Source organism: Lissotriton vulgaris, chromosome 1_1 (genome assembly GCF_964263255.1).
Source record: "Lissotriton vulgaris chromosome 1_1, aLisVul1.2, whole genome shotgun sequence".
Taxonomy (NCBI): Eukaryota; Metazoa; Chordata; class Amphibia; order Caudata; family Salamandridae; genus Lissotriton; species Lissotriton vulgaris.
The window spans coordinates 2079300077-2079311961 of record NC_141685.1 but is presented as its reverse complement, the minus strand read 5'-3'; the positions used below and the strand labels follow the sequence as shown (position 1 = coordinate 2079311961).

At 44.4% G+C, this 11885-nt stretch overlaps 1 protein-coding gene across 1 annotated transcript in view; it reads right to left on the bottom strand.

Annotated features, from left to right (window-relative positions):
* Nucleotides 1-2610: 2610 nt before the first annotated feature.
* Nucleotides 2611-11885, bottom strand: part of STRAP (serine/threonine kinase receptor associated protein) — a 151667-nt gene continuing 142392 nt past the window's right edge. The window contains exon 9 of the mRNA XM_086920863.1: nt 2611-3150. Coding sequence (XP_086776989.1) covers nt 3089-3150 — 62 coding nt within the window. The 3' untranslated portion in view covers nt 2611-3088. The remainder of the gene's footprint in view (nt 3151-11885) is intronic.

Here is an 11885-nt window from a genome sequence, read left to right as displayed (position 1 = left end):
AGATACCGGAGCACAGCAATACACATCCGAACCCGATGGTGGATAAAAACAATCTGGGAATGGAGTCGATGCCCATGCGCACTATCATCGTAAGGAGTCACCCACCTTGTGACTACAAACACTTCTTCGAAGAAAAACAAAGTGCAAACATCCGAGCCCAACACCAGATGGAGCTCTATGCTAAAGCATATGATCTACAGCTCATATGCCTCGAACATTAGGTTTCTGGCTTTGTGGTTTTTAAATTTTTTTAAACAAAGTAATTTTCCTAAAAAATAGATTGTTTTTAACTCTTAATAGATAGTGGCTTGTAAGAAAGGGCATGATCATTAATTAATTAATTCCTGTAAACTTCACATCTACATTTCCGCTGACCCCTCAATTTCCTTACACTTCTTTCCCCAACAACTTGGAAGACAGCGTGAGGAGGACCCCACCATATTACGAGCTGATTTGAGGTACGAGGTACTTGTCCATATTTGTGTGGATTTTGTTTTGCTATTTTAAGCTATTAGTTGAAAATTCTAGATAGTTTGATTATAGAAGTACATTTGTTCCCTGGGTTTTGGTTTGGATCATGGGTTCAAATATGTAAAGAAATTTCTTCCACCCATAGAGTGTTTGCGAACTTTGCAAAGAGATAGCTTTAGAGAATTTTATAAGGCTTTTACCTGCTGAGTCTGCAGCCAGAGCAAGGATCCCTGGCAATCCTGTTGAAGTAAACTTTCCGTAACTCCTTTTGTAATTTTGAAAGGATTCATACAGAACACTTATACCTGAGGTTTCTTGGCAGTAGACAGAGTTCTAGCAACAAAATAATGAAACAGGAGTTAAGACTGAGAATAGGCTTGTAAGAAAAGCTAGGATTTTCAGCGAACGTCTAAAATTAAGGAGCCTGGACTCAAAACAAAGTTGATCTGAATGCGAATTCCAGAAACCTAGGGGTCGATTATGGAAGCCTCCAAATTGAGATTAAATATTTAGGAACCTCTAGGGAATTGGTCGTAAAAGGACAGACAGCGGGCTAGGTTATAGATTTGTTTCTTCTGGGAAATTAAGCAAGAAGATTAATCTTGAAAGGATCTGAATACAATGCATAGTGCCTTAAACATAAGCACTGCTTGAATGAAAGCCAATGTAGAAGACGGAGCAAAGGGACGTGAATGGGCAAATCCATGTGCTCTTACAATTATACCCATGAACTACTTGGAACTTGTTAAGTAAGCTGGTAGGCAGACCTAAATACAGTGAGTTTGCATAATGCAGCCTTGAGCCAATTAAATCTCGAGCCATAAGGAGTCCAAAACGGTACTCCCTGAGGATTCTGAGGTGGTAAAAACATGTGGATACCACTAGGGAGATATGTGCTGCCAAAGGAATGTCTTTATCTGTTTTTACCTCTAGACGTTTCACAGGGAGCTGGGATCTGCAGACAGCCATTTTTATCAGCCAATTTGTGACAAGCCAAAGATCAATATTGCCATTGATTTGCAGTATTTTTATTTTGCCTGCATTCGATTAAGAAACTGCTATCCATCCACCTCCATACTAAGCTCATGCGTTGGTGAAAGGCTGAGTGGGAGACAGGCTTATTATAGAACACAGAAAGATCTGTGTGATTGGCATACAACTAAATGTTAAACGCTCTCTTTCCTAGTGCTTTGGCTAATGGATTCACCTAAGTAGTGAAAAGCTAGCTAAGGGGGGGGGGGAATTGAGAATAATACTGAGGAACCCCTCAAGTGTTAGGGATTTTTTTCAGTGCCAAATAGGATAAGGCATTTAACTGCAAAGAGTCATCAATTTTATGATGTTGCATACCTTAACCATGGAAGCCTTACATATAGAAAAAGAGGTGTTTAGTGTACAGGATACTAGGTAAAGCACGCTTGCAAACCACTTCTTCACCACTTCCTATAGAACTGTGACAGCAGAACGTTTACTCTTTTGGTATACCTTTTTGGCCTTCTCAAAATCCTTTGGCCCCTTCTAGTGCCCCTTACTTATCCAGAGAGTCATTTGGGACATTAAAGGGCATCCACACAGCCTAGGAGGGCAGGTATGATGCTTCGAGCTAAAAGCACACTGCTCTGCTTGCTGGTGGTGGTGGTTTGAGTGGTGGCAAAATCTACCCTTCCATGTATACTCACTTTACTTAGGTAGAACTGGGGAGGCTGATGAGCAGTGAAAAGGTAAGATGTGGGGAGCACAAAGACCCTGGTGAGATTCTTATGTGGGGAGTATTGGTGACTCAAGAAGTGTTAGGATAGGGCAATCAGCAGACAAGAGCACCCAGTGTGCAGTAGCTGGCACAAACTTTACTTTTAACAATGATAGCACAATATGTGTGCACGCTGGTTAACAATGGTCTATTGGTAGGTCTCGCTTAGGCCGCCCAGTTTGCAGCATGCATCTCAGTGTATGCTTCTCCCGGCATGTAGATACCACTTGGCTGTTAAACATATAGTCTTCTTTCCCGTTTCCTCTCACCAGTGCACGTCCCACCAGCAAAGTGCATGCAAGCGCTCTCAAAAAAGTCCTCCCATATTTTATTTCAAATCTAAATGTTAGTTTTATCACCATTATAAATCTATGCAAATAAACAAAGCATAAGATGTTTCGAGGCTTTATTCGACCAAATGAAAATACAATGAAAATGCTCTGAAGCAGGGTAAAATGAAACCAGAGGAAAAGAAATCCATAAATATTGTACTCTCACTCTCAGAACTAAGGCGTACGTCTTCCTGCTTCTGGACCAATCAGCAAAGTACCATCACCTTGCGTTCCCTTGGTAACGAGAGCCACTCCTATAACCAATCTTAGCTGAAACTGAAACAACTGTTTATATTTTACTTTTAGCACAAAAGACAATATAGTCTGCTGTGAGTCGTTTGCACAACTATGTGTCTTTGATAGGCAGAGTTTTTTTGTTGTAAGCAACAAGTGATCTTGTCTCCCAACATTTGGGGTAACCTACAAACTCAGTTTCTGCTCAGTTGTGTGTTGCGTGGAGAGCATGTCCGAGAAGGATCCCGTTCTTCTCCGTTTTGATGCCGATGGATTAAACACTGACTGACTGCATGAACGTTCAAGCTTTAATTTCAGGAGTCGTGTTAAAAATGGGGTCTGCATTTTCTGCCACAAGCTCTTCTGCAAATTAAAACAGAAAATTAGCATTTGTTTAAAGACGGTTGATTTTACTTACACCAAGCATTACAAATTAAAATTATTTACTCTCAAAATAATTTTACAAAAATGTTAAGTGAGAAATCAGGAAGACCGGGCAATCGATTGGTCAGTATTTAAAAATAGAAATGTTGTATCTACCCTACTACAGCTCAAAGACTAGATTGAGGGTCCCTGACAATTTCCTACTATAAAGAAAGCACATCTAGGTTACTTTAATTACGTTCTCAAACCATTTAAGCATTTCCCTCTAATGCCACTGTTCTTCATTAAGTACTGATGAATAACGTTACCACAGTTTACAAAGAACCAATGATTCTATACCACCTTCCGGAAGTGCGGAAGAATATTCACCACCTTGGGTGGAAACCAAAAGAGTATCACCACATGAACAGCTGGTCGGAGTTTGTAGAATAACAGAAATGTATGGAAAAAGTAGAAGGGAAGGAAAGAAAAGGAAAGGAAAAAAGGAGTATTAGACCTGAAAACATTTAATATAAGCAGATATTTGCAAAGTGTGGTCCGTTTTCAACTATTGCAATGTGTTTTACTCCGATCTTCCGACATCAAAGTTAAACGTGCTCGATAGAAGACAAGAGATTCAGATTGATATTACATCCTGCAGAGCCTACGCTTCTGCGGCACTCTGACCTCCAACGGTTTCCAGCAGAACAGAAAATTAACTGAAGTTTCAGGCCTCACTGAGAAATTTACAAGAACTCACAGCAGGTCAACTTATTTGTGTATAATCATGATCGCAATTTTAACTTTCACTTCAAACACTCCACACGTATTCCTCCTTTTGTTCGTTTGTTGGAGGTCATACTGACTTCCAAGGAACAAAATGTTGCAGAATGTGTTGAAAGTCTCTTATGCTACTAAATTTGCTCGAATTTGCTCTCTAAAATAACACATCCTGTGAGTCACACATGCATGTCAGGCAGTTGTACCCTTGTTTTGAGAGCAGTTGCAATCTTAGAACTCAAATCAAAAGGTTTATTGAACAATTAATAAAAAGCATTGAAATCATAACTAGTGAAATATAGTTATTACTAATATTTTCAAACACGATATGATTACATAAAGGGAAAGTAGATTATTCAGATGAGATCAACAGTATATCATGCCAATAATACATGCAAACATACACACAGAAACAGAACGACATACACATTTGAGCTCAAGGACTTTTTTACATATGATAATGATGCAGGACTTTTCTTTTTAACAGGGTTGGTTAATTTTTATACACTCTGTGAACACAGTGATCGTGGTGAAATAAGTAACGTGAAAAATGATCAAAAAGGTTATGGAGACAGACTACTGGATCTTAGTATGTAGAGCACTTAGTATAGCTTAAGTTAATAAAATTCCCCAGAGAAGTTTTCCATATCTAGTATTCGAAAATGACGTTGTGGTGTCAACAGCGTTTTGACCAAAATAATTCAACCGCTCATCTTCAGGACCGAGCAAGTCGGCTGACCACAAACCAAAGTGTCATTGTATAAATCAGAGAAATAAGCATTGACCAAGTCAATACGTTGCACTTATGTGGCATCTATTAGCTTTGTTAATGTTTATCTAGACATGTTACACAGCAGCGTGGGCAGGTATGCAATATGGCTTAAAGCAAAGCGCTATGACATGGCCAGAGATGACTGCGTCATTACGCTTTGTCTAAGCCATGCTGACCAGCAGCCCGCGCTGCTGTATAGCATGTCTAAATACACAATGACATTCGTGACTGTGAGAGCTACTAGACTTCGTTAATGAGTTTTTGTGCGGGATGGGAAGGGTAAGGGGCTGCCACATAACGGACAGTGTCCTCGTAGCCATGACAGCCGTAGAAAGAAGGTTTATTTAAGTAGAGACAGGTATCCTTCCTTTGTCTCTGTTAGACCAATCCGCCTCAGTGTGGTCGTCCCCCATACTTTTTGCCTTCTACCTCCACGTTCTGCAGATCTCGTTTATGCCAGCCTTGGGACTCTTCGCACTTTACCACTGCTAACCAGTGCTAAAGTGCATGTACTCTCATCCCTAACACAACAGTGGCTCATACACAATTGGCATAATTAATTTACTTATAAGTCCTTTGTAAAGTCACACTACATGTACCCAGACCATGTAAATTAATTGCTACGCTAGTGGGCCTGCAGCACTAGTTGTGCCAATCACTTGGGTAGCTCTTCAAACAGGTCCCAGGTCTGCCATTGCAGCCTATGGGTGCAGTTTTAAACTGCTTTTCTAACTGGCAAAATAAACCTTATGCCAAGCCCAAACATTCCTTTTTAAAACATACAAGTCGCCATGGGGCAGTCCCTGGGAAGTCCAGAGGGAAGAGTGCAGTGTATTTACAAAGTTGGATATGCACTTTTAAGTTTTACTTGGCCTGGTAGTGAAAAACTCTTAAATTCGTATTTCACTACTGCAAGGCCTACCACTACCGAAGGATAACTTTGGAGTTAACTTGCGACTTTAATAAGCTAGTTAGTTCTAGTAAAATTCTTTATTGCATGATTAATAAAAATCATTGCAATCAAAACACTTCACAATCACCTAATATATCAAAACAGCAGAACTCAATACATCAAATATTATCAATAATTGGACCAATGCATTAATAATTATCCCATAAAACAAAACATAAAGAAGATCTTACAATAAAAACTGATTTCAAAGAGAAACGAATACATTTTTTAAAATGTCAATGATTATTATAGTAAGATATTGCACATATTACATATTAAAGTGCCAACACGCATAAACGGTTAATGCATAACTCAATAACAATGATAAAGTGCATCAATTATGTCAGACCCAGGGTTATTTAAAAAAAAAAAAAAAGATTCCACAAATACTATAACAAGATAACACACCTAATTCTGGTTAAAGTGCCAACATGCCATTGGTTATAACTTCATGATTCTAGGACACTAGTAAAGTGCAACAAGTTTATTGTCCCAAAATAGGTATAGTAGGTTCAGTTTGTACTACTAGATGTCTGACTGAATTTAATAAGCTGTAATTTCCAAATAAGATTAGGTTACAGTTCACGCTTGGCGTCTTTGGAAAATGTAATGAAAAACCCTCTTTCATAGGTAGGTCTGATTTTTTAATACAATTTTGAAAATGCCGCTTTTGGAAAGCTGGCATTTTCCTGCCTTAGCAGTTTAGTGCCTGCAGCCTGTAACTGGCAGGATGGGAGAGGGGAGCTGGACGCAGCCCCATTTACACTTTAATAGGCTGTGTCCTGACTCCACACAGAGGACTGCATAGCCCCTTTAGTTAGTCTTGAGTCAGGAAAGGGAAGGTAGGATGTCTGGGGAATTCAAAGGGAAACCTCTAGGAGCTTCACTCCCACTTCAACAGCCCAACTGGGAATAAATACAGGACCTCAGAAACCAACTCTTCAGTACCCTTCTGTACGTGTGGATACTCTGTCAGGAAGAAGAACTGCTGTGCCACTGAAACGACTGCCACTCTGCTGTATGCTGTCCTCTTGCTTGAGTGAGAAGGACTGGACCTGCAACTCTTGAACCCAGAAACAGAGTGACTCCATTGGCTAGTTTAATCGCCTCACGACTGGAGTCTCCGGGACCGAAGGCGCCAACAATCTTGACCCAGTACCTGGACTATGCTGTCTGAGTCTACACAGTCAAGTGTTGCCACCCAAGTCCTAGGCCCTTGGAAGTGGGCGTAAGGTGCTCTGAGGATCCAGCGAAACGGAAGACTCTCCTCTGCCGGGTTGCACAATCCCGAGCAGAACTGACGAATCACCTCTACTGCATGGATCATAACTGCTGCAAAGGCCAGCATCACATTGCAGCCTGTCACCACACTAACTGCGCTGTGCAACCCTGGTGCAGGCACTTACCTCCCTCATCGAGGGCAGCCTCACTGACTCTACACTGAACTCGGCATCACAAGCCCTGGGCGACTGCATTCTTGAGGACGACACAGGCCCTCACATCGTAGCCTTGCAGTATATCGAAACGGACGCATCGCTTCGGCTGCTCAACACATCTTTGGCGTAGATCCTCGCAATGCTCCGCAAACTAGGATTTAAGGTAATCTGTTCACCATGCCTAGCTGGGTCCCCTATAGCCGGCCAACGCTCCATCGCGGCCAGTCTGAAGTTGTGACTTGATTCCTGTCCGGTGTGACCAGATAACATCATTTGGCATTTTATACCCTCTGGTGCTATTGTAACTAAACTCTTTAAAATTGAATATCTCGGATTCTACATATTGCAATTTTGTTATTTTGGTCTCGTTTTATTTATTAAAATGTACCCTAAAATTGGAAAAGAATCCTTTTGTGGTGTGTTTTCACTGTGTCTCTTCTTGAATAGTAACACTGAAAGTGGTGGTGTGCACACCGCGTTTATTCATTGTTAACCTTGTTTAGTCCATAAATCTTTAAACATCCTTGTCAGTTCGCGTGCGAAACTGGGCAGTGCCAGGCCCCGAGAGCACCATTTTTCAAGTACAACCATATGGGGAGCGCTCCACTCCCAGACGCACAGCGCATGTCTGGATACCAGATTCAACCTTAGATCATCCATTTTATCCATATTCATGTTCGTCGTGTTTTATCCATAATATAACCATACTTTCCTTCTCTATATTAACCATTCCACAATTGAAACTAATTGTATTTGGGAAACTTCACGTACTAACTTGTATTAGCTTGATAAAAACCCTAGCAGCATAAAAAATGAGTCCGGGGTTTGTAATGTAATTAGAATGCTTTTTGAACTGCCGGTTGCTCGTTTCAATTTAAGGGCATAAGGCATGATTGCCAGAAGCAAAGTCTGATTTTTAAGAATGTAAAGACACACATACACGTGTTTTACCCAGTTTCACTAGGTTTATGCAAGGTATTTATTTTGGATAATAGGGGATGATCACTACATAAGAATTGGGTCAATTTAAGAAATAGGTATTGTCATATTAAATGCAAAACATAATATGCGAAATGCTGAATCAATATGAATGCAGTTTTGTTTAAAAAACGAGATATACAGTAAAATAATTCATGTTATTGTTGACTTTCAGTCACACCTGATGAAGGGCTGGTAAAGGCCCGAAATGTATTGGGTTGAAATAAAGAATTGCTGCTTTAAGCTACCTGTTGTATTGGATCGTATTTACAAGGAGGCCTGGATGGGCACAAGTTAATACGTGAAGTTTCCCAAATACAATTCGTTTCAATTGTGGAATGGTTAATATAGCAAAGGAAAGTATGGTACTATTATGGATAAAACACGACAAACATGAATATGGATAAAATGGATGATCTAAGGTTGAATCTGGTATCCAGACATGCGCTGTGCGCCTGAGAGTGGAGCGTTGTCCAGGCACTCCCCATATGGTTCTTCTTGAATTGTTGCACAAATACTTTACACATTGCCTCAGAGTTAAGCCGGACTGCTCTGTGGTAAGCTAACCGAGGGTTTAGTACAGGTTAATTTAGGGTCTGCTTGCGATTTCACCCCGAGAAGAACTGTGGCTGCTGCTTGGCCAGGGCTCGCCCTCAGTCAACTAAAAACCAGATTTCTGACATTCACATTAAAACCATTAATTTCAGAATGGTGCGCACACAATGCCTTTGTGCCCAGTGTTCAACACTCTCTGGCACTGGCCACAGAAGAGAATTTAACATAAGATACTAGGGGAGAGGGTGTGGCGCTAGTACTAGGCAGACCCTCCAGGATTTCGCGATTTGCAAAAAAATTGCGAAATCGGCAGTTTTGTAAAACTGCCCGCGAAATCCGACCCCTTCTATTGGCCCGGTGGCTCTCGCAATGGAGCCAATAGAAGGAGGGGTCCTCGGGTCCTCACAGCAGGCAGGCGAGGTGGAGTGCTTATTTACACCCCTCCACCCCTCACCTGCCCTACAGCTGCTGCTTCATCGGCCTTCTCACCTGGAACTGCTGTCACCTGGATCTGCTGGCTACTGCCGAAGGCAGGTCTCCTTGTTGGCGGGCCCACTGCCTGGTGGCATTCTGGGCCCGCCGCACAGGGGCACGCAGCGGTCCCAGGAGTGCATTTAAAAAAAAAAAAGATTTTATGCTGTGGCCGTCGCGTGCCAGGTGTGCGGTGGGCCCGGTGGCATTCTGGGTCCGCTGCACAGGGGCACGCGGCGAGCCCTGAGGGGCATTTATTAAAAAAATTATATGCTGGGCCCGGTAGCATTCTGGGCCCGCCACACAGGGGCATGCAGCGGGCCCTGAGGGGCATTTATTAAAAAAATTATATGCTGGGCCCAGTGCATTCTGGGCCCGCCGCACAGGCGCATGCGGCGGGCCCTGGGGGGCATTTAAAAAAAATATTTATATGCTGGGCCCGCTGCGTGCCCGGCAGCATTCTGGGCCCGCCACACAGGGGCACGCAACGGGCCCTGGGGGGCATTAAAAAAATAAACGCTGCGTGCCCGGTGTGCGGCTGGCCCGGTGGCATTCTGGGTCTGCCGCACAGGGTCACGCAACGGGCCCTGGGGCATTAAAAAAAAAAACTATATGCTGGGCCGCCGCGTGCCCGGCGGGCCCAATGGCATTCTGGGCCTGCCGCACAAGGACACGCGGCGGGCCCTGGGGGGGGGGGGGGGGGGGGGGGGGGGCATTTAAAAAAAATAATAATGATATGCCAGGCCCACCGAGTGCCCGGCGGGCCCAGTGGCATTCTGGGCCTGCCGCACATGGGCACGCGGCGGGCCCTGGGGGGCATTTTAATAAAGATAACTATATGCTGGGCCCGCCGCGTGCGCGGTGTGCGGCAGGTCCGGTGGCATTCTGGGCCCGCCGCGGGCCCTGGGGGGCATTAAAAAAAAAGTTACATGCAGGGCATGCCCGGTGTGCGGCGGTCCCTGGGGGGCAAACTTTTGGGGCCAGCTGGTTATGTGGGCCCGGGGGCACATGAGGGTGCTGTGTGGTTTTTAAAGAGGCGTAATGGGGGAGGTGACAGTGATGTGGGACCGGTGCCCTGGGAAGGGCTACCAAGCCTGCCGTAACTCTTTTTTCTTCTTTTTGTAGTGTCCTGGAGGGAAGAATCTACTGGTTCAAGAGCCGGTGCAGAGCACAGGTAAGTTTTGTCCCCGCCGCATGCCCGGTGTGCGGCGGGCCCAGAGGGGCATTCTTTTGGTGGCAGCTGGTCATTCGGGCCCCAGGGGCACATGGGGGTGCTGTGGTTTTTAAAGATTTAACAACAAGGGGTGGTGATGGACAGAGTTTCTGAATTAAGCAGAATACTCTTACCCAGTCAAGAGATCAGGGCTAGATCCAACATCGTTTTTTAGCTCACTGCACCATCCCAGCTCAGAACCTGGCTATATGCAAATTAGTCTGTTCCTGTCCCAGTGCATGATGGGAACAGGGCAAACCAAACTACCAAGCCAATTCTTACACTGGGAAGGAAACAAGCTTCCGGGGACCGGCTTCTGGCATTACAGCCGTCTTCGGCCCGGCTTGCTTGAATCCTGATGGTGCAATGAGCAAGGGACTCACATCTGAGTATACCCTTCCACGCTTATGGTGGACAAAATATTTAACAACAAGGGGTGGTGATGGACAGAGTTTCTGAATTAAGCAGGATACTCTCACCCAGTCAAGAGATCAGGGCTAGATCCAACACCGTTTTTTAGCTCACTGCACCATCCCAGCTCAGAACCTGGCGGTGTGCGGCAGGTCCGGTGGCATTCTGGGCCCGCCGCGGGCACTGGGGGGCATTAAAAAAAAAGTTACATGCAGGCCATGCCCGGTTTGCGGCGGTCCCTGGGGGGCATTCTTTTGGGGCCAGCTGGTTATGCGGGCCCGGGGGCACATGAGGGTGCTATGTGGTTTTTAAAGAGGCGTAATGGGGGAGGTGGCAGTGATGTGGGACAGGTGCCCTGGGAAGGGCTACCAAGCTTGCCGTAACTCTTTTTTCTTCTTTTTGTAGTGTCCTGGAGGGAAGAATCTACTGGTTCAAGAGCCGGTGCAGAGCACAGGTAAGTTTTGTCCCCGCCGCATGCCCGGTGTGCGGCGGGCCCAGAGGGGCATTCTTTTGGTGGCAGCTGGTCATGCGGGCCCCAGGGGCACATGGGGGTGCTGTGGTTTTTAAAGAGGCGTAGTAGGGGAGGTGGCAGTGATGTGGGACCTGTGCCATGGGAAGGGCTAGCCAAGCCTGCTGTAACTCTTTTTGTAGAGTCCCAGAGGGAAGAATCTGCTGGTTGAAGAGCAATTGGGCCGTCTGGCAACTAATATATGCTTTCTGCTGCACAGAATGGGTAAGTTTTGGTTTCTGTACACTTCCGGGGAGATGAATACCACATATGCTTAAGCGCAGAAGCTTGAGGTCGCCACCCATATTTGTGAAGTCCTACTTGTGATGGATGGGAGCGCTGTGCATGGTTTGGTGATGGGATTCTGTGTGATCATGTGGATTTCATACTTGTAATATTGTTTTTTGTATTTCTTGGGGTGGTTTAGGGCTATCTTGGGATTTTCCCTAGACACCTGTTAAGCACTGTTGGCCCCCACCCAGAGTGTTAACGCCGGGCTTATGCGCTCCTACAAAGTACACTTGCACAAATTTGTTTTTAGCGGTTAGATTTCACTTTCTTTGCAGTTGGCTCATCCTCCCCCCTTCTTCCGGTTTTTGCCCAAATATGATTTTTTATTTGCAGGCACTTTGGGGCACAGTTGTTTTTTGGTTAACACT